Source organism: Spodoptera frugiperda, chromosome 14 (genome assembly GCF_023101765.2).
Source record: "Spodoptera frugiperda isolate SF20-4 chromosome 14, AGI-APGP_CSIRO_Sfru_2.0, whole genome shotgun sequence".
Taxonomy (NCBI): Eukaryota; Metazoa; Arthropoda; class Insecta; order Lepidoptera; family Noctuidae; genus Spodoptera; species Spodoptera frugiperda.
In genome coordinates, this window is record NC_064225.1 from 10,140,892 (window position 1) to 10,165,749 (window position 24,858).

The window sequence follows — 24,858 nt, forward strand, 5'->3', positions numbered from 1 at the left end:
CTTTTGGGGGTTAGGAATTTAAGGGTTGTTGGGGAATCGGGGATTGGGAAGGGGGTAATTGGGCCTCCGGTAACCCCACTCACACAACGAAACATAGAGCAAGCGTTGTTACACATCGGTTTTCTGTGAGGCCGTCGTATCTGGTCGAGCCGGCCCATTCGTGCCGAAACATGGCTCTCCCACACTTACATATTCTTTTATAGTATTTTTTGGTATTGATTCATTTGTGGTGTATGCGGTAAAATTGGATGCTGATAATATTTACTCGTGTTAAAGTTATTTGATGAGACTGTTGACGCTGGTGTATTCATGTTTGACGGTCACTTTGCATTCGGCTAACAAATACTTTATGTGAAGATTAACAGCTTGTGACGATAATCAGTGGGATTTGGGTAAAGGGAGACGTTCAAATAATATGTCTGAATAAATATACGTAAAACAAAAGAAAATAAATTTTGGACAAAATTAGTGTTTTTAAAGGGGTTAATAGAACTTTGTATTGTGGTCAAGAATTGTATTATGAATCTGATTGAAAAAGAGTAACCTATGGAGATTCTTGCTCGTTCTTCTCCATAGGAATGTACACTTTAGAAGAAGCATATCACTTCTGACTGACCGACAGACAGACATTTTTGTAATACTATAATAATTTTTTGCTTTGATTTAAACGTCAAGTGCCTTCCTGGTTTTTTTTTAATAAATAAGTAATTTTGACTTTTACTTTCACAAAATGAAATATATTTTTTTATCTCCATTATCTAGACTTCCTCATCAGTAAATTACATTACATACACTTATATTGTCTCAATTTAATAAAATTAATTACCAACAAATACTATGAAAATACTCCGGAACGTCAATGCCAACCATTCATACACGTCTCCTGTATTGTAAGACGAGGCAACTATCACGTAGCGGCCCAAGTATTTACTATCGAACCGTTCATTCACTACCGAAGGCCGTTCGCCGAACTATAGTACTATAAGTTAAATGTCAACTTGAAGTACAATGGCTGGTACAGTAAAGTGAACAATAGGCTTAAGGACCCAAGGGCCTGTGATTCAGAGCTGCGGACTACCTAGCGGGTTTACCGGGGTTTCAGCTCGTAGAACAGGAGTAGAAACGGGGTGGTTTTTAGTCAGTAAGAGTCTGACACTCCCTCTTTCATTGCCATAGGCAGAAGAAGTCAATGGATAATTTTCTCCCCTTAAAAAAAATGGAAATGCGGTTTGAAGACAATGTACATGTTTTGTATAGCTTAATACGTGACTGTGTACCACCAGTCAAGGTTTGCTAAAACAAATTGTACATATATTATATTCTACACCAGAAAATATGTTATCACAAAGACTACCGTATCTACACCAGTATCGCCTCGCCCAAGGCGAGATAAGTCATTGGATGAGTCAAAATAAAAAAAAAAACAAAACTACACCTGAAACTAAAGATAGTCAACAAAACTACTGACTAAATAACACTAAGAAACAATTTACACACAGGAATCAATATTACATGACCTACAATACAATAATGAACCGTCTCCCAAGGTATTAAAGTCTACATTTTTGCCACAAAACTTTTATGACTACCAGTATATAATTCTGTCCCACATGCTATAAATCTAAGTGACTTTCATAGCCTAATAAAGGGTTCCCTAATCACTTAGAAGCCAGTTGTAAAGGCAGCAGACATTTTCCCTTTTTCTAAAAATAGACGCGGATAGTAGATAAGAGTGTTTCGGTAGAATCTTCCGGAGCATTCAAGGTCAAACCTTTTTGGTGGGCCTTTCCATCCACTGGCATTGTGTAATTGCCCGAGACGAGTCCGTCGTGAGTTAATATTTACTTTGTCTTAGCGGTTTATGAGTACTGATGACTGTTATTTTAGTCGTATAGTTTGTTGAGTCTAATCTTACGTCTTACAAATATTATAAATGCGAAAGTTTTTATCTTTTTTACTCATTCACGTCAAAATGGCTGAAGAGATCGAATTTTTTATTGGAACTGGAGTAGATTATGTTCTGAAATAACACATAGGTTACTTGTTATCCCACAGAAATGCAGGTTTGTTACTCAGTAATGTCAAAATAGCTAAATATATCGAGATAAAATTTGGAATAGGAGTACATTATGGTCTAGAATAACACATAGGCTACTTTTTATCCCACGACAATGCGGACTGGCAGAAGCTAGATATAATATAAATGAGTTTCTAGAATAAGACTATCGAATGCTCAACAGAATTTGACTGCAAGTTTCACAATACGTCAATGATTGGACAAAAGACTGCGACCGCTGCGCGTATCATAAGGCCATTCCACAGACCATTATTTTCCGTGTGATTCACAAATGCATGTGTTATGAATTTAAAATGTGTTTTCCTACACAATGGTACAAGAAAGTGCTAGAGTGAACCAACGCTAAAGCAAAAAAAAAAACAAATGTTTGTGATGATGTGATTGAAATCTATAGTTCCTAATAACACGTTGAAAGCCATAGGGACAGTTTATGGACCACGCTAATAAAGGATTTGCCCTCAACAAAGTCCTGTCGGTAGACCGAGCCTTTTTTTGGGGGATCATTCAATGACTTCTCCCGCCTTGGGTGAGTCGAGAGGGAGTGTCAGACTCTTACTGACTAAAAACCACCCCTGCTTTGAGCCGGAGCCCCGGTAACCTGTTACGTTGTCCGCAGCTCGGGATGGTAGACAAAGCCTTAAGAAATAAACTGCAAAAATGACGAATGTTAGACATACTATAGTCTAACATAGCGCCACAAGTACAGGTTACTACAGACATACACTCGTTGCGAAGTCCTTGCCTCACGACTTATCTTGCAGTTTGCGCAAACGTTCCGTTTCGCAGCCGAACGTTGTTTGCACTCACGTCTAGTGTTTAGTTTGAGTATGAAATCTATACTTGTCTTGTTCAATGAGAAACTGTAATGTTGACACACGATTCTTAGCTAACTATTTACTTTGAGAGAAGAGGCTTTCTGTCTGCTTTGAGCAGTTACCGATACCGATGATAATAAGGTAATTAAAATTGAATCTACCTAAAGAGTTTTCTGTCCATCTATCGGTCCCTAAATCAAGCTAACTTACAAGGTATAAATTCCTATGGATCGTCAAGCGAGGTATTCCATACTCAATTCCTTTCAAAGCAAACACAAATGTCTAATACATTATTATCTTATAGTTGGGCCATTACAAACGTGTGAACTTTAACGTCAAAGAAATGTAAACAATGTCTCTTTTGTTTTGAGGTGGAAATTCATATAATTACTTCTCCTGCTTTAGGTGAGACGAGAAGGAAGTCAGACGCTTACTGACTAAATACCACCCCGATCGATTCCTGTTTTGAACCAGAACCACGGTAACCCTTTACGAGTAAGTCGTCGGCGCCTCAATAAATTAGTCTAAGGTGCAAGGTAATGACTTGCACCAAAAAAGATAACAATAGAAGGCTACAGAAATTATCTTAAACCTGCACAAGTACTAGTCAAGTCTAATTACTGCAATAATGTTGATCTCTACTGGTTGCAACAACAAAAGAATTGTTGAACATTTTCACGTCCACGACCCAAATTTTTGAAAAAAATATCTTAAAGATACCATAATTGCTTTCAACAAGACTAAATATGGAGATGGATATTTAATTAGTAATGGAACTGAAATTAATAATCAGTTACTTTGTTGTGCTATTGTTTGTATTTTTATTGACTATCTTCGGTACGGTACTTAAGAACGGACAATTTTATCGTAGAACTGTGCCTGACTACTGGACCATTCGCATTGTTAGTGTCCACGTTTTGGCTCCGTATGTACTGGTAGGACGCACTCATTGAAGACTTTTGTCTTCAGGCTTTGCGGTATATGTGACAAAAAGACCCGACTGAGTTTCCTATAGTAATGCTGCCCAACCAAGCTGCATCCTTCTACCAGCCTCCCTCTCGAAATTGTTAACCAAGCTATATAATATTATAATAGTTTTTGGTAAATTCAATCTATATTTTGTTAATATATACTTATACATATATGGCTGAAAAGTTTGTTTGAACGCGCTAATCTGTACGAAACTACTGGTCTGATTTGAATAATTCTTTTTGTGTTATCGAGGAAGGCTTTAGGTTATTTGGAACACGCTACAATCAAAGCCGAGCAGCGGGTAAAACCACACTAAAATAGCTAGTTTAATATAAATATGTATGTCTGCATACAAATCAAAAGACACAAAGCTAAACTAAATCTGCCTAATAATAAATGTGACAATATTATAATGGAACGAATCTACATAATAATTATATTGATAATGCTAATATTTGGTAGTCCAATACAAAAGGAGAACTCACTCAATTATGCAAATGACGAAGTATTTCCAAAAGAATCATCTAGACTGGAATATTTGTAGAATGTTTTGTAAAGTCCTTCAGACTAATGCATCGTGTTTGAAACATACGTTTTGGTTAATTTTGCATACATCCTTCTTTGTCCAATGTGTAGAACTATATCTAAGTGTATTAGTAAGGTCATTCGCTCTAGACACTGTTAAACTAAAATAGCCAATAAACAACCTTAACTCCTCAATAATAGGGTTGATTAGACAAATTACATCGACTTCGGATCAAAGGACCAGAAAGATAAATACTTTTTTTAAATGTTATGAAATGGAAAAACTAATTTCACTCTTTCTTACTAAGTTCAAAAAAGAAGGAGGTACTGCGTTCGTATGTGTATTTTTTTTATTTGTTCAATGATTACTCCGCCAATAAAATTGTGGACTGATTTTCAAAATCATTCTATCAGTGATTCACCTATGGTCACATAAGTTTTTGTACTAGTCATTTTTTGCTTTTTGTTTTTAGTTTTTGGTTTTTTGAGGTCGGTTTTTTACAAACGCAGTTTTTGTTTGTCTATGCAAACAGACAGAATGAATTAATGAATTAGAGGATATGGAAAATTTGCCAGGCAATGATAAAACTCATGATGTAACTATATCTACCTCAAAAGAGGCAAAGAAACGTAAATAAAATTATCCTCACTATTCACTATTATGTATGTTATATTGACATACCATTTCCCTAAAAGGGTTTGTCCTTACACTACAGTACATATAATTACATCACCATTTGAGCTGAGTCTAGGGACTCAGCCTAGGGTCTGAGTTTGATCTAAACGTTACCGCGTTTAGCCTCTGATTGGTTGGTTAACTTAAAACAGCCAATAAAAGTTCTGAACGTCATAATCATGTTAACGTAAAACAAACTCGCATTAGGTCCTTTGTACAAAAAATCTTCATACTAGATACACTTGGAAGTATCACGACGGTATTGTAAAGTAACACAACAAGTAGGTGACGGCTGTTTCTGACTCACGAACTAACGTCTAAGGCTAGGAATAGTAACGAGATTGTTAAACCTAGGCTATTTATAGATATAGGTACTACTGGTGGTCGTAGTGTGGAATAGCTTATAGTTTACAGTAATAGATTTAACGTAGAATTTAATACGTCGGAAAAAAGGACCACACTGGACATAGGCTATAACTTTCTATTCCAAAGATCGAAGTGAAGACCGCCATGTCGGACTATTCTGAGAAGAAATGCCGAAACAAACTCAGAGGTCATAGTCTCTTTTAATGTCCAGACCAAATCAATTAAAGATGTCGGAAAACCGTGCAAGTTGATAGAAATACTTACTAACATTCTCCACATTGCAGAGCTAGGCTCGACTCACTCGATCTAAGAATAGAAACACAAGACGACTCGCCAAACGAGTAAATCCGTTCAATAAAAAAAATACATTCTAAATATATCTACAATTACTATTTATAGTGACACATAATAATAATATATTGTTCTAATGATAATAGAAAAATGTTTATAAGTCAGCTAATACAAAAGCGAGAGATTGACATTGTCATTAAAATGTATTTATTTGTTCATATAAGATAGCTAGATTAGCTTTAACGTATTAATTACCACTTATAGTAATAGGCACTCGTATTATACATTAAAATAAAGTCTATTTTTATCATAATATAACTTTATTTAGCCCTGCTTGCTTTTTTTGGCTCAAACTTGGTAATTGGAATAATAATACCTTCAGATGACAGATCTGATATTTGGTAGGTACACACTCTTGATTACCATAAGAAAGTAAGAAAAAAAGTTTTTTTAATTAAACAACTACCTCAACATTGGATATATCAGAAAAGGACTTCATTGGTAGAATTGTACCCTTAGTACGATTTTGCTTTACGTTTAAAGTAATCGAAACGAGAGCCTGTTGGATACTCTGATTGGTTGGTTATTCAAGCCGGCCAATCAGAGAGAAATACGCGCACACTATACAGAACTCCTTAAAAACGTTTCGAAACCAAGAAATAGAAAAATCTCTCTTTATCATCATCACTATATCTCTTATAAGTTGGTCCGTATTTGTTCCATATTAATTTATTATTACAGAAGCGATGGAATGTTTACACAGTTTATTGAACTAGTATTTAGCTGGCAAGCCTCTTAGCGAGTCTATATTATTATATTAAGGCTCGCCAACAAGATTGTGACCGAACTAAATATAGTGCCTTTTGCAAACCAAGTGATAATTTAATCACATAATACAAATATGTCTGTCTGATACTCTGATCGGATTCCCCCAAAAGTCAGTATTTGTTAAGTCCATTCAGTCCATAATTGGACAGTGTTATGTAATAACGAATTAAGCGACAAAATTGAAAAAAATGAGTTTTGAATGCAGATCGATTCCAAACATTATTAACTATGTATTCAGCTAATTTTGTGTTCAAAAGTCAATCCTAGTGCCTTGTAATAAGGGGTGAATTAAGCGACATGTCAAAATTTGTTAGATGTTTTGCACACATTAGTTACGTAATAAAGAATCCCACCCAAAACATAAATGTGAAAGGCTGCCAAGTTCGATAATATTGGAATGCTTTGCCTATAAAAGAAGTGAGATCTAAATAAGTACCAAGTTCCATACACAGACCTCAGTTAAAAATGATATAACAAGTTGGCAAGTTTTCATACACTTTGTTATAAACCTACTAAAGGCAATGAGTCAAGTATATAATTTTCTAATAAAACTTGCCAAGTTATATCATTTTTAACTGAGGTCTGTGTATGGAACTTGGTACTTATTTAGATCTCACTTCTTTTATAGGCAAAGCATTCCAATATTATCGAACTTGGCAGCCTTTCACATTTATGTTTTGGGTGGGATTTCATTTATTTTTGTAAGGTTTATTTTCTTTTTTTCTTATTTTACTTTACTTTGACTATTTTTTTTTGTTTTACTTCCTTAGGGGTATGAATTTACACCTTCATTATTTTTAAAACCGACTCACACTTGGCCATTTTCAGATTTTTTCCTTTACTTTGACCTAAAGACCTACCTCCATGCCAAATTTCAAGTCAATACGACCATTGGAAGTGGTCTAGGTTTTTGATGAGTGAGTGAGTCAGTCAGTCAGTCAGTGAGTGTATAGTAAAAATAGCGATTTTCTGATGTCAATATCTCTAGACCTACAATAGGTACATTAATGAAATTTTGTATTTTAGATAAGTAAGTAGATCTCGACAGATACTAGAAATTTCATATGCGTAGATAAAATAGATTTTGAGTTATAGGTGGGTCGAACTTGGCCCGAAATGGTTCGTGTAATATAACCCACGGCCGGTGTGTCGGTTTTTTTGCTCGAACTTGGCGGACACACTGCCGTGTGTCTAGATTATAGCTACAAAAGTTGGAGATAATCCGTTTCAATTTATTTATTAAAAACGAACTAACCGCCTAAAGTGGCAGATAATTCGTAAATGCAAATTATTACTTTCGCGATCTTTCACTCGATTATGAAGGTATTAAAGAATCAAACGACAATAATGTCGTATAGTACGTTATTGAGAAATTTAATTAACCTGAATATAGCTATAATACATTAACGAATTAAGCGGAAAAATGGCTATATCTTTTAAAATATATTCTGCACTGTAATATATTTTGCATTAATCTAAACTCTATACATATCTTAATTTACAGTAATAAAATCATACACATAACATAAATAATGACCTCACAGCGACAATTTTAACTTTAAAATCTTTGAAGCTCATTTTCTCAAATTCTCTCTAGTGTCGCTTAATCTATTATTACATAACACTGTCCAATTGTAATCCATATGGATTGATTAGTCTAGTGAATAAAATATATTGTTTTTTGCGCATATAATATTATGTTTAAGGTATCTATTAAATTATATCTATTTGTATTCTTACTTCTTTTCTTGGATCAAAAAAAGTTAAAGTGTAATTTTATGCATAAATAATGAATCTATTACTCAGTTTTTACAGTTCGTACCAAAAGACCAATAACCTCAAAATAATACGTTTTGTCCTTGGTATAGTGAATTTACATAATCACTGCATTTCGTTGTGGTTACAATAAATTAACATGTTTGCAATATTGGTTGTTTGAAGTACACTCACTATTTCTGAATTATTATCACGATTCCTAACATGGTTCTTTGATCCGCATATTGTCAGGTAGGTAATAACATAACGCAAAAACAAGAGTGAGACACTGGTTTACTTAAAAAATAGGTTTCAGACTGAAGTAATAGACTATCTTCCCAATCCCCGATTCCCGAACAACTCTTAAATTTGTAAGTATCGCATTTGTAAGTAACGCCTCTGGTGTTTCAAGTGTCTATGAGCGGCGGCGATTGCTTACCATCAGGTGATACGTCAGCTCGTCTACTCTCGTACTCTCGTGTTTCATAAAAAAAAATTGGCCCCATCTGTGGTGGATGGCTCTTTGAAGCTCACGATAACGATAGCCTTAATAAAGTCTTTATAACTATTAACCATCAAAAAGTGACCTTGAAAACAACCCAATCAAACATCAAACAATAATAAACTTTAGCACTAAAGCAAAATAATGCAAAATCAACTTTCATTATTATCAAATAGAAATGATACTGAAGAGAGTGTTCACTAAAGAAAGTGAGAATCCAAGAAGATTGACACAGTTGCATCTATAGACGTTCACTTGGCTTGGTATAGAGCCACTTAATATTCCAGTCTCAATGCTGTTGTTTAGCTACGTATGGGACCTTCATACTAAATACTTGTGACTCATAATTATAAAGTTTGAGAGCCTGTTTGCTTTAGTTTAAAGAAGTCACATGATTATAGATAGATGGTACTGTTCTATACTAATCGAGTGATTAAAAAAAATGGAATTGGTTCTCAAATATTTTATTGTAATGTGATATTATATAAATGTCAAAATAGTAGTATAGGTGACAAATCAAACTAAAATTAAAGCTGTTATGTTAAATTTGGAACCCGAAATATGCAAAGGCTTCTTTGTCCAATCTGCAAAACAGAATCAAGCTCCAAAGTCATAAAACTAATAAGGAAGCAATTAGTTTATTATCCTATTTTATATTTATTGTATTTATTTATTCTAGTATTGGATCATCGTTCGTTACCGTTTTCTAGACAATCGTACGATATTTGCCGGATCAGCTAATAAATTATTACAGAAGTCCAATTAAAACTTTATAATAAATTGTCACATCTTCATTCAACGTCAGCTATTACAATAAATAGTAAACCCAGCACATAAAGGTTTGTAGACCGCTTAATGGGTTACCGGGGCTTCGGCTCGAAAAGCAGGAGTAGGAATGGGGTGGTTCTTAGTCAGTAAGAGTCTGACACTCTCTCGCCGAGCTTAAGGCGAGAGAAGTCATTGTATTTTAGTGATTTCGCCTCTCTTTTCCTAACTATGAGCTTCTTCATTTGAGAAGAACAAAAGAAACTATCAGACTATTTTAATTATTAATTACTTGATATAATTAAATATTTTAATTTATTCATTTAATTTTTATTATTTTTTAATCGGTGCAAATAAACTGTTTTTCTTTCTTTCTTCTTTCTTTCTAGATTTGCCTATATTGGCGAAAAACCTCTATCTCCAAACTTATAGAAAGAGCTGCCTTACAAAAGCAGTAATAATGAAGTCAACCTGTCCCAAATAGCTACAAAGTTATTATGAATCAATACTAGGGTGTGTAGCTAAACAATAAAATACTAATGGCGGGCCATTCGATTCTCTGCCCGCGAGGGACGACACCCGCCTCACGTCAGGCTATTTTAACCTAATTAGGGCGGTTCAGTGACATAATTCATTAGCCACAGTTGTCAGACTTCATGGTGAAAGTCTTCGCACTTAGTGTTTTAAGTTGATTAGCTGGATACCATTCTTGTGTGGTCGGATTATTTGGTTGCACAATCACTTCTGTACTTAAGGGATTGGTAAAATCGTTGTTTCGTTTACAGCTTACTTTAAGCCTATTATCTTGTTGTGTTTGCGGTATTATAACGTCTATATAATTGTTAATTTTGTTGACACTTTAATTTTGATACTCAGGTGTGTTTGCCATTACACTATACTCCGTGTATGTGAAGAGTGAGTGAGAGAAGGATTCCTCCTTCTCTCACCATTCTTTCCTATTCCCAAATTCTCTATTTTCAATCCTCAGTCCCTAATCCTCCAAAGGCCACAACGCACTTGGAAACCTTCTAGTGTTGCATGTCCACAGGCGAGGCGGCACCGATCCAGTCTGCTCATATCTGTTCGAATCCAATAGATTTAGAAGTTCGAAGGCAGTTCATATGTATAAGATTTTGCAACAAACTAATACATAATTAAACAGTGAATAGCTATAAATAAATATATCTACATCAAACGGAGAGTTATCAATGACTAGAATATTCGAAACTATTTGCTTCGTCTGAGCAAACTGGCGAAACCAGTTTCGAATGTTTGGGTTCATCAATACAAGTATTATATACAGCATATAGTCTAGTAGCACTGTATGTAGGTACAGAACCAATGACTAATTAAGTACCTACAATAATATTAACTTTATTTGTGCACGTTGTAATCGTCATCAAACGTCAGATAGTCCCTGGGAGCCGCTGGATGCAGGGCACTTCCAATCGGCTGACTTATGGTCCACAGAAGACGTCTTGTGGTTAATATGATGATGATGATGAATCAAAAGATTGCAGGTGGTAGAATAGTAAAGCTGAAGATTGTTTGTTTGAACGTGCTGGTTTTAATTTCCGTAACTGCTGGTTCGATCTGAATAATTATTTTGTGTTAGATAGTACAGTTATGGAGAAAAGCTATTGGGTTAAAATATCACGCTGTGACCATCAGGAGTCAAGCAGCGGGTTAAAGGCGTTGGCTAGTTTATTATATTATTTGCCTTTTTGTTAGTTCTATCTTTAGTCTATAATACACTGCGCCTATCGTCAATCACCAATCACAATTGTAATTTATTGACTTGACTCGAAAATCAACATATCTTTACAAGTAGATCTATCACTCGTACCAAATTAGAAATAAAAATTACATTTACTTCGAAAAAAATGACCATATTTTGACCAAGTTTCTTCTGACATTGTACTTCACACAAACAAGGTATTCTTGTCACACATCTCTGTCAACGATCAATAGATGGCATTGAGCTCAAGTATATAAACTTTACTTTGTAATACGACTGCACATCAAGCTATACGAACCAGTATAAACTGACCGTCGAATGTGAATAAAGATCAAACAAAATAAGACCATGATAGTCTGGTTGTGTATAACTCTAGTTGTCGTTAGATGTAACTTTGTTAGCATCGTAATGTGAAACATTTAGACGAAGGTGATAGCATATTTTTTAGTATTAGAATCTAGTTTTTACAATATATTATGTAGGCATTAATATAGACAAGATTTATTGGGTCATTGTCGTATGTTTTGTATGTATTTCTGTTCAAAATGTTCATATTTGTTGCTGATTTTTTTTAATGTCCTTCGAGGCAAATTACCAGATATTTTTGTTTTGTTTGTTCCTGATTAACAAGTTGAACTACTGGTGAAAATTACTGTTCAATAAGCATAGCAAGTAAGTACTAATTATATAGCAAAATTATTTACCACGAATATGTGAAAATTGATAACCAAATTTTTCCAAAATGCTACTGCATTTACAAGAGCAATAACCTCAAAATAGGTGCATTAGGTCATCAACACGGTTACAGACAAAATATTCATACTTCAAGATGACAATACCTACCTTAGTATACCTAAATATTGAAAACTGTTATTGTCCACCGCTCAAAGATTACAAATGACAACTTGACATATATTTTTGACATTCACGTAAACAAGAAATGACTGTATTCCAAAAATTTTGTGACAAATGACTCACTTTCGGATGGAAGGACCAAAATATTTTTTTGTAAACTATTAGCTTTAGCCACCGGCTTTCCCTGCATTCCCATAGGATAAAAAGTCACCTAAGTGATACACTAGACCATAATCTACCTCTGTTCCAAATTGCATCTCGATTCAGCCGTTTCGACGTGAATAAGTCACAAACATATACTAAAACTTTGGCATTTTTAATATTATAGTATTTTTCTAAAGGGCACAAAATCATCCAATGACTTCTCTTGCCATGGGAGAGGGAGTGTCAAATTTTAACTCTTTCTGACTATAGCTATCAACCACCCCGTTCCTACTCCTGTTTTTCAAGCTGGAGCCTCGGTAAACCCGCTAATCAGTCCGCAGCTCCGGAATACTATAGTTTGAAGTAAGATATTTTAAAAGAGAAAGGAATGGAGTTTCTTACTCATTCTTCTTCATTCGAAGCTACACTTTGGAACGAGCACCTAGCTTCACTGACAGACTATTATTTATTTCTTTATTTGTTGACATTTCGAAAGTACCTATTTATGGTTTAATTGGAATAAATGATTTGACCTTGACTTTGACTTTGATATGAGCACAAAAGAAGTGACAATACTACAAAGGAACTACGACTATATACTTAATTGTTTATTGTTGTCTATTATAGATTATAGATTTATAAAGCTATCTGACAATAACCCAGTGATCTTCAAGTGGTCAACCATTCTACTGTTATCAAGCTAAACACTATTATAAATATTAATTACTCACTTCTGCTACCGGCTTTGTCTACATCCCCGTGGGATATAAAGTATCCTAGCACCCAAATCAGCTCATACCTGGGTATGAGCTACTATGCCTCTATATGCCAATTTCATCAAAATCCGTTCAGTAGTTTCAGCGTGATTGACTGACAAACATCCAAACAAACAAACTTTCACATTTATAATATACCCAAGTCTACTCATACCGTATCTGTATTCTGTATACCAAATTTCATCAAAATCCGTTCAGTAGTTTCAACGTGATTGACGGACAAATATCCAAACGGACAAACAAACTTTCACATTTTATAACATTAGTGTGATTTTGCTACCATACATAGGTAAACAGGGTTTTTGTAATATAGGTTACAATTATATCTATTTGAGCGGTTTTAGGTTACAAAGTCGTTCCATACTTGTATATGGATATATTAATCACTTAATAACATAATTGGTGTATGTTATAGTAACCGTAATAAATATTTATGAACATAGCAAGTTTATAAAAGCTTACATACCTATACATATAAATGAATAGCTACACCGCGATTTTACTCGGCTCTTAATGATCGTAGTATGACGTTTTATAACCTATAAACTGACTATCCAACACAAAAAGAATCATTAAAGTCGTACCTATTCGGACCAGTAGTTCTGGAGATTAGCGCGTTCAAACAAACTCTTCAGTTTTATACAATACATAAATACAGATTAATATTGACTGCCGTTGGTCGCGTGGTCGCAAGTGCGAGTGCCGGACAAGAGGTATCTTTCGTGGATGAAAGGTTTGACGATACGTTGCGTTACAAATAAATTTTAAAAGGTATAATTATGACCAGACATTAAATTTCTTTCGAAGAAAATGTAATTTTATCATTTTGTTAAAGTATGAGTGACAGTTGTATAACTTTAATAGAATTAAAAATATAATCAATGTAAACCTGTTACAATAATTACATGATACTAGTATTACAAGAATAATCTTTTAATAAAACATTACTTCAAAAACAACGAAATAAAACCATAAAAAGTTTTGCAATCATACTGTTTTGAAGCCAAATCATAACTGTCAGTCGACCGCGACGATGTTTTCAAAGTTATGCAACGACTGAAGGCCTCGTCAATCGTTGAGCCAAACTAATTAATGAAGGCTCTACCAGAGACGGCTGAACTCATAAAATATTTATGACTACTATTACATAATTTATGGTATAGGGAATAAAAATTGCCGATTAAACGGTTGTACAAGGCAGGCTCGGTATGTAATGGCTAATAGAGGGTGCTTGTGGCCTTTTTAGTGATGTCCTTCAGTGAGGACAGTTGTTAAATAAATGTTGGCATAATATACTTAAGTTACGGATAGAGTATGGTACAAATCTATATTTTATTGTTGGTTTGAACGCGCTTATCTCCGGATTTACTGGTCCGATTTGAATAATTGTTTTTGTGTTGGATGCATTTGTAATTTTACACATTTACTGAGGAAAGCTATTGGCTAATTAAGATTAAAATTTTTGGTGTTTGTGAACAATATTATTGTTTCATTTAGCTTGCACCGTTTGGTTGACTTTTCAATTACTAAAGACCCATCTTTCGTCATTGAAACTTAATCTAACCACAGATTGGCTTGATATTTGGTATCTTGATGACCATACAATCTAATATAATATTAATTATGGATATCAAACGAAAGGGCTTGGTTAGTGGAATAGAGCTCATTAAAACTATATAACATAAAACATATTTTCAACGCGCCTATGATCATAATATTCATAGTAATTTATACTATACTAGCTTTTGCCCGCGACTTCGTCCGTGTGGTTGGTGTTCAAAATTAAAACGCCGTTCCCCATTAAGTGTCTAAATACAAAGTTTCACTGTTACAACTTTAAAAATGACGAATTTCCATATGACCATTCATCCCCTATTTTTACCCACTCTCCCCTATATTTTGCAATAAAAAGTAGCTTATGTTCTTTCGTTTCCCATTAAGTGTCTAAATACAAAGTTTCACTGTTACAGCTTTAAAAATGACGAATTTCCATATGAACATTCATTACCCGTTCTCCTCTATTTTTTTGCAATAAAATGTAGCCTATGTTGTTCTTCGGGGTCTATTCTATCTCTGCACCAAATTTCATCAAAATGTTCGGTTTACTGGTTTAGGCGTAACGGCGTAAGTGTAACAGACAGACAGAGTTACTTTCGCATTTATAATATTAATTATGAGCCACGCGGGTACCATACTAATAGATCCCACAAAAACATTTCATGTTAAATGTTGCCAAGACGAGACCATATAGCTCGCACTGTCAAAAAGTAATCAGATCCCGTGTAGAGCCAAGTTTCTAAGCCTATACTTTTGAACTGGCGAGTCGGCCGCACGGACTTTTTGCTATTCGTCATATGGGCTTGAGCTTAAAAATCTATTCAATCTTCTAAACTCTTTCCGTGCGGCCAACTCGCCAGTTCAAAAGTATAGGGTTAGAAACTTGGCTCTACACGGGATCTGATTACTTTTTGACAGTGCGAGCTATATGGTCTCGTCTTGGCAACATTTAACATGAAATGTTTTTGTGGGATTTCATTTCTTTTTGTAGGTTGCTTATGATAGAAAGATAAAATGAGCGACAAATTCACCTACTAAACTACTAAATTTATAAGAAAATTGCAAACGTAATCCTAATACTTTTTATCAATGAAAATTAAAACACTAGTATCTAAACCTTTACCTACTAAACTACTAACAATTAAATATTAGGCAAATGGTTTTTTTCTCCGCGATAGCAAACTTTTAAATCACCGAAATATTCCGAAAACTTTTCATTCAACGAGACAACCGTCAACGACGTCTGCCCTCGCGCGTCTGCCCGCGTTCGGGTGCCGCGCTCGCTGACGGGCCGATTATTTTTAGCTACTGCGCGGGGACGAGGGGGCAGGCGGCGGGCGTTGGCGCATACTATACTTACGATGCTTATGTTCAAAAGTATAGGTTGATTAATAAACACTTACTGAAGTGAAGTGTAGTAATATTATTCATATCTAAGTACTTATGGGTAGGATAATGTTTTGATTTGATGAAAAGTTTGTGTTCTATGTACTTGTGTATAATTTTCAGATCTCAAGCAGGAAATAGGAAATTAAGTTTCCCTATTTCAGATTTTTACCCTCCGCGGCCGCATTCAGACCTCTAGCGTCAAAAGTTGCGGAAGTCTCGAACAAACTTTCACCCCCTAGTTTAAGGGGTTGGGGGGTAAAAGTTCCAAGTTTTAGGATTTTTTTGTTGTTTGGGTACTAATACTAGCTTACATACCAAATTTCAGTTTTCTAGGACTTCAGGAAGTACCTTAAGAATTTTGTTGAACATCAGTGAGTGAGTGACGAAATCGGGGTATTTTAGATATCAATAAAATCTAAAGTATAAGAGCTATGCAATTGAAACTTTAGAGGTCTATTAAGTCTACCACTGACATTATATCCTGAAAATTTTGTTTATCTGGTATAACCCAAACTCAAGTTATGAAGGTTCAAAAATACGACGAAGCGCTTCGAGAAAAGGTAGGTAGTGCCCTTGCGCTTGCGCTTCGCTTGGCTCGTCTTGGCGGGGGCACTACCGTGCCCCCAGATCTAAACACCCCTCTCCCGCACGCGCACTCCTGGCCTTGGCGACGTCCACTTCGCAACGGGCCGTGCGGCAGAAATCGTAATATTTTAATTTCACCACAACTTCAAAACCAAACGTCCAATTTTAATCATTCAAAGACCAAATATTATCAACATAAACTGTACTTATTGATGAAATAATTTATTTTGATAAGGATTAATAGCATGAGTAAAATAAACGCGTTTAAATGTAGTCCAAAAAAATTCAAGATTTTTAAATAAAAATGTGGTTGTTCTGCCTCACTCGACATAAATAGGTATAGTGTGTCGCGGACTTTTTTGTAGATATTTTAAGATCTATAATTAATTATAACATTTTATGGTTCTATCTTTTGTAGTTTAGGCAGCGTACGCAAAATAAGTAACTTCTTTGGTTGATTTTTTTCAGTTTGTGTCCGAAAAATCCAAATATCTTACGGAACCCTATTTTTTTCCAAAATAAAATATAGCCTATGTTACTCGTGGATAATGTAGCTTTCGAATGGTGAAAGAATTTTTAAAATCGGTCCAGTAGTTTTTGAGCCTATTCATTACAACCAAACAAACAAACAAACAAACAAACAAAGTTTTCCTCTTTATAATATTAGTGTAGATAGTGTAGACAAAAAATATAATAATATAGCAACATACTATAACAATCTATAACAATCGAAGCACGGGTGCAGAGGTCGATCTCTATAATTATAATTGTATAGACACTGCTGATCACAACAGGTTTACATCGAAACAGCCGCTGTGTAGAATGCAGTACACATGCACCTCCATGATAATATATATGTATGTATAGGTATAGTATAGGTAGGTATAGGTACCTACCACTCTGGAATGTGGCCGAGGTAAAAAGCAAAAGAATCAACTCGTATCATCGTATGTACCTACTGTAGTAGATATCCTACCTACTACTTATTAAATGAGAAAGTTTGAGTTTCAAGTGCCTAAGTAAAGGTTAATTGAAATAAATGGTTTGATTTTGACATTGTACATAGTGGTGAAATGTTTTTAATAATCATTATGATAATGAAAATACTATACCAGAAATATTACGAATACCACCTGAGAAAAGGGCTAATATCCAAATAATATTACTTTTGAAAGTGTTATGTAGTGAATATTTGTTTTAAGTTTTTTTTTCAGTGAAGCGCAATTTAATTAGTACCTACCCAATAGAATTGGACCTTCGCGGAAATAAGTACCTTTAAAATACAGTAGGAAGTTTTTGTATTGTAGTATTATAATAAGTGATTAAACAAAAATAATCACATACAGTTATGTCATACTTATAATAATTATTAAAAGCAAACAGGGCATTGACCTTTTCATAAAAAAAATATAAATATTTATTGTACTAAGTACATTTTTTTGTTTCAAGCCAAGAGGTAGTTATTCGTCTTTCGGTACGCACAATCAATTACAATGTAATAACATTTTTACTGTAGGTAATAAGTAATAAGGTTTTAGTACAAGACGCAAACAATTATCCTTGAATTGTAATATCAGTTAATCGGTAAAAAAGTACATTAAAATTTTATAGCTATGCCAAGTAGACATTACTACAAAGTGTTTGAAACGACTAATAGAATAAATTAGGAAATATTTCTCGCACTTTTTATATTAATTAAAAGAATGTTAACTCACCGAAACTCTTGTACAGGGTCCAAGATATCCTTAGAACTATGATAAGGACCAGAATGAACATAGGCAGGAGCCCAATCAGTCTCTTGTCAGCCACATATGAAGGAAACTCCTCAGCAGTCATATCCTTTGCTACCTGATTCTCCATTTTAAATTTTATTACTCAAAAGTTCTTCACTTCAATTCACACAGTGTAAAAATAAAAATTCAACGTCAACCAAAAATAAAGTTTTCAATATTTATTTAACGAAACTTGACATTCAATTTGAAAATGGAACACATTTTTCTTTACCAAAAAAAAAAGAAAAGTAAATACAGTCAATTTAAAAAAAAATCGAACACCATAAAAAAAATAGAGAAAATAAAGTAGAGTTTTTTTTTTTATTTTAAACTGTTATTTCGTTATCGTATTTTGAGTAACTGTTATTTTATTATAACGCACACGTTTGTCTCGCGGCGGTTCTACCGTAAATAGAGTCGGTTGCGGCGGCGAGCGCGCGTTTACTATGTACATTGTACACTTGTACACACTATCTCGAGTCGTCCATTGATAAAACGCCCAAGACTTTGCCGCACCGAAAGAAACTAATATTAGAAGCGTGATTGAATAACAGTTAATTAAAAACTAGTTGTCGATTACTGGTTGGAGACGTAATGATGGTTTCACACTATCACTGTTATGTTATTAAATATTAGTTAGTGTTATCTAGTGTTATTGATAAATAATAATAAGCCTAATATTTTGCAGTGGGTCAAGTATATTCTTTTTAATCCCATTGATTAAAAGAATGTATAGATAATTACTTAATATCAATTTAATTTATTAGTAGGTAAGTAGGTAGGTATATGTGACGCTTGTGCCTTACAAGCCCCAACAAATGTTTGGTAATGCGCAAAAAACAGGTACAATGGTGGTCACATGCGCCTGACCACCACTAAGTTAATGTTTGCTTGCACCTGATGAGATCCGCTTTCTAGCCCCGCCCCATGACCTTGAATTGACGAATGAAGTGTGGTAGTAGGCGGTACCGACACCGGCGCAGGGCCCCGAACTACTAAATTTCATCAAAATCCGTTCAGTAGTTTTGAGTGAGAGTGATTGACGGACAAACATCCAAACAAATAAACTTTTACAATTATAATATTTCATAGATCAATTTCATATTTCACAGAGTACCTAGATAGCTAAAGCCAATAGGTACCTATAGTATAGCTAGCCTTCATTGGACAATAAATATTCGTGGTGGTAATGATGGACCGTGACTAGCATTTAATAATACCTAGTACCTACCTATGTTACTCTCGTCTAATTTTTATTTTGTTCTGAGAATCGACAATTTTAATTTAGGTAAGTAAGCATTTAATTCGCCTATTATGAGACGCCACACTCACACTACCTAGCGAGTTTACCGGAGCTCTGGCTCGAAGAGCAGAAGTAGGAACGGGGTGGTTTTTAGTCAGTAAGAGTCTCCGTAAGACAGTAAGACACTCGCCTTGCACAAGGCGGGAGAAGTCATAGGATGAACCCCTCAAAAAAAAGGCTTTGTTACACGTTAGTTTTCAGTGAAGCCATGGTATCACTCCGGTCGAACCGACCCAAAAAAGTATAGCTATCTACCTATACCTACTTACTGATACGATTTTTTTCCTAAATTAAGAAGCTGGTTTATATTGAATACCTAACGTACCTACTTCAGTATAGTATGTACTGACATAATAGATCCGTGTATCTGAGACAACAATTTTAACGGACAATACAAAATTATATCATAATGATGAGAAAATAAACCAGTTTTCTGATTGCTAGTACAAACAAAAGATTATACAATGTTTTGATTCGGAGATAATCGAAGGAAATCGAAATCTTAATCTTGAATTTATCTGCGGACTAGCTATCGGTTTACCGGGGCACCGGTTCGAAAAGCAGGAGTAGGAACGGGGTGGTTTTTAGTCAGTAAGGGTTGGTCAACCAGTTATTAGTTGGTCACGCGCTTCTTGTAGCGCCCAGCTGTAACCTGGTGCTCTTACCTCTTGCCTAGTTTGCCTTTGGGAAACTAAGGTTCTATATATAGGTACCTCACTGGATCTATAATAATAGTTCCTATTTTAGACCAACTACGAAGCTTAAAAGAAAAGAGTGTATTCCTTTCTAAAAGGCCGGCAACGCACCCGTGACTCCTCTGGTGTTACGGGTGTCCGTGGGCGACACTGATCGCTTACCATCAGGTGTCTCGTCTGCTCGTTTGCCCCTTATTCCATAAAAAAGATTTTGGTAGCAACTATTAGTTACCTACACCTTTTCAGATGTCAAAAACTATTTTCGTCAAATCAAACTATCTTAGTTCGATGTTCTAAGACAAAATCAGATTAGAATCGATCGCTTATCATCGCATCGTGTTGAAACAAATATCATCTATGTGGGGGCACGGCAGTGGCCCCGCCAAGTCGAGAAAAAAGCGGCCGTACCATCCTTTTTTCGAAGCCATTCAGGCCAATTTCAACCGCCTATAACTTCGTTGTGCATAAAAAAGAAGCCTGAATCGACTTGGCCGTCGCATGAAAACACAAGTATACCTACTTGTATTAATTTCTTCTCGTATTATACCTATTGTTTAGTCTATTGCATGATTACGTGCGATGACCAAGTCGATCTATTTTATTTTAAACGTAAAAAATATAGATATGATAACAATTTACTTAATAACTTAAGACAAAAGGTCCCTTAAGTAGGGACTAAATAAAATAACCGACTTGGTATTACCTACATGGATCTCATTACTTTCTCCGGGCATCGGGGATCGCGCGACGATCTCCGGCCACCGTAAGTGCGGGCCTGTGGACGGCGAGCAAGGGTAGCTAGCCGCCCGAACAGAACCAGACCCGTACGTGCGGCGCGTCGCGCTTCGCGTGCGCCTCAATGAGCCATCAGACTACCACAGATGGGGCCCGGTAAGGTTGATGCCTGATCTAGAGCTGCGGGCTACCTAGCGGGTTTACCGGGGCTCCGGTTCAAAAAACAGGAGTAGGAACGGGGTGGTTTTTAGTTAGTAAAAGTCTGACACTCCCTCTCGCCTCGCCCAAGGCGAGAGAAGTCATAGGATGATTTTGCCCCTCAAAAAAAAAGGGTAAAAATTCTGAGGTGCGAGACTTGGTTTTTTTTTTAAATAATGTTTTTGATCGTATTATTATTTATCGGACCGACGCGCGACGGACGTTCGCTATTCTATAAATGTAGCAATCACAGACCGAATGCAGATCTATCGATTAGATTGATAGACCGATATGTATTTATTTTCTAGAAATTTTACATATTTTAGACAGTCGATAGGTACCAGGTGTCAATGTGATGCAGTGATGTTAGATTGGACCGTGAGGCGATGTGTAGGTTACTAGGGGGACGTCTTTTAATCACGTGAGGCCTAATTAGGAGGAGGGAGGAGTTCGCCAAAGAAAGATGAAGCACCACGAGGGTGACAGAGGGTTTGTATTTATATTTTCGACGACCGCGAGATTTTGTTTTTTAATTTTTACTACTTAAAAATGTTAAGCTTTATTTGAGGGGTGAAAATCATCCAATGACTTCTCCCGCCTTGGGCAAAGCGAGAGGGAGTGTCAGACTCTTACTAACTAAAAACCACCCCGTTCCTACTCCTGCTTTTCGAGCCGGAGCCCCGGTAAACCCGCTAGGTAGTCCGCAGCTCCGGAAAAATGTTAACCTACTTGTGTTTTGGTGTATTAAAGAAATACACATGTTGTTGGGTGGGGCTGCGGGGTTAACCTAAAGCCTCACCTTATATTACCACAGGGGAGGAGGGGGGTTAAATAGAACGCTAAAAAAATGTCACGTGATTAATGGACGGCCCACAATGTAGTTAGTTGTTGTGACTAGTAAGTTCTGTGTGATGACTGGCAGGTGGATTGGACTGATGAAAATAGTAATGAAAGGACTCTTGCTTAGGGAATGCCACCTCCTTTTGTAGCGAGATAAATCTCGATCGAACAATAGATGAGATTTCGCGAGATAGACGAGATTCTTGGTTGATTGTTTCTTTCATTTGTTTTTCATAATGGCGTATAAACATCAAAGTAAAAGTAGCAAATTACAATGTCAAAGTCAAAGTCAAAGCATTTATTTCAGTTAATCCTAAATAAGGCACTTTTGAAACGTCAAATTGAATTGTCCGTCAATCTGTCTGACAGTGAAGCTAGGTGCTCGTTCCAAAGTGAAGCTTCGAATGGAGAAGAACGAGCAAGAAACTCCATCGTTACTCTTTTACAAGTCACTTCGCTTTCATCGATATTCTTTTACTTTGACTCTATTACAAGCATTTGGCAACCTACGCGACATAGATATGTCTTAATACTAGCTTCTGCCAGCAGCTTCGCCCGCGCTCCAGTAGGATAAAACTTGGCCTATGTATTATTTTAGATCATAATCTATCCCTAAGCAGAAGATTAAAACTAATATTACATAAAATGAACATTGATTTCCTTTCTTTTAATAAATCTAGTTTTTTACGCTTGTTTGCGGTTTTTGAGAGCGTTCCGTTTATACCTTTAGTTTGTGATAAAATCTATGAGCAATAGATAAATCTATTTATTGATACGTCTGTCAATGTTACAACAAATAGATCGATAACAGTTATTTTTGAAACTGAGATAGCGTGACTCAGAAACAAGACATTTGGTACTTTTTTAATTTCTAAAAATAGGACGACAAACGCGCTTTCCTTTCAAGATCGAGTTACAAGTGGTTGCCGTCCTTTTGGGGGTTAGGGGGTTAAAGGATTGGGGAGGGGAGAAAATAGAGCTCCGATAGACTCACTCACACGACGAAATACAACGCTTTGGTTCACGTCGGTTTTCTGAGAATCTGCGGTATCACTCCGGTCGAGCCGGCCCATTCGTGTCGAATAGCATAGCTCTCCGACCCTTGAATAATAATGTTAAAGATATTTAAAAAGATTTTTGATACTTGGAAATGCCGAGCTGTATTATCTATGGTAAACTGGTTAGGTGACAGCGAAGTCAAAAAATTGTAGGGGCGCCGATGAGGTGCTTACCTACGGCACTCTTTGCCTCTGCCTTATAATTGTAGCATGTATACTTAGACACTATCTTTTTTTAAGAGGGTCAAATCATCCAACGACTTCTCTCACCAGGGCGAGGCGAGAGGGAGTGGACTAAAAACCACCCCGTTCCTACTCCTGCTTGTCGGGCCGGAGCCCATGTAAACCCGCTAGGTAGTCCGCAGCTCCGGATTAGGCATCAGCCCTACTGGGCCCCATCTGTAATCTACATTTGAAATAATCCTTGTAGTTTTTATTGCCTACTTATCGTACATTTAGGTACTATAATTTTGCTGTTATTTTTATTCAGTTAAATTTTATTTAGTATTATAATTTAAAGTAATTAAATGTTAATTTATTATTACCTAGTTTAATCATTAATCATTGTTACATCATGGGTATCCCACGAAATTATTTTATCTTTTACATAAATCAAATTTAAAATCAACCAGAGTAATCATTGTCTTATCATTGTAATGTAAACAAAATCTTGTTTGTGATAACGAAAACATGACATTTAATTTTACAGCATAAAATAAGAATAGAAAGAAACAACAGCGCCATCTAGTAAGAAAAAGTGAAGACAATCAACTTTTGCTTTTATCACTAGATGTCACTGTAAAGTGAATGGTAAGTCTGTGCTACTCACTACTAGATGGCGCTAGTAGTAAATTTAACAAAAATAAATAGAGAAACTGGCTGAGCTATAAGTATTTATGCAATGTTACCAATATCAACATCCCGTGAAAGTCCGCTGTTGGACTGTTTTTGCCGGCTCCAGGTAATTAGGAGGGTTTGTCATAAACCTCCACACTTGGCCGACGGGCTTTGGTACTTTGAGAGGAATTTGTAAAAACGGTTAGTAAGCATGCCCTAGGTCAGGTAAAAATCTCATTTAATGAGATTAATGAAAATGTAAATCGTAATTCCCTACGGCCCTTACATAATTATCTGAAAGTACCTATTAGGCTACCTATCTGGTCTCTGTCAATTGTACATAAATATCAGTAACTTTATTCAATCATAATAATTCGTACTACATAGGTGACATTTACATTTATAGGTACATTAACCTATTGTACGTAAATCCATATTTATTATTTAATGGTTTTATAACCTTTAAAGTGATGACTAACACTATCAGTGGGTAATCAAGCTCCGACACCCAGGTACTGATTATGACTAGTCGACAAAGAATAAGGAAATAAATGATTTGATTTGAAATTCTAGTCACCGCTATAATTATTTTGGAGAATTTGTGTATTTTTATCTATGTATATTAAGAAATATTACCAACTAGTTGTTACCCGCGACTTCGTCTGCGTAGAGTTTCAGTAATTACTACTGAAAAAACTTCAGTCTTTATTTTTATCAAATTTTTTTTTCTCAAAAAAAGTAGAGCCTAAATTATTCCTTATTAGGTACATCAGCTATATGCCAATAAAATTCTCGTCAAAATCG

At 35.5% G+C, this 24,858-nt stretch overlaps 1 protein-coding gene across 3 annotated transcripts in view; it reads right to left on the reverse strand.

Moving 5' to 3' along the window:
* Positions 1 to 24,858, reverse strand: part of LOC118279232 (uncharacterized) — a 75,569-nt gene that overhangs the window by 45,121 nt on the left and 5,590 nt on the right. Inside the window, exon 1 of one of the 3 annotated variants that reach the window (XM_035598826.2) lies at positions 18,332 to 18,497. The exons of the other annotated variants lie outside the window; for them this stretch is intronic. Within the exon in view, the coding sequence (XP_035454719.2) occupies positions 18,332 to 18,476 (145 nt within the window). The 5' untranslated portion in view covers positions 18,477 to 18,497. Of the gene's footprint in view, positions 1 to 18,331; positions 18,498 to 24,858 lie in introns of those variants that run through there. 3 annotated transcript variants of the gene reach the window in all.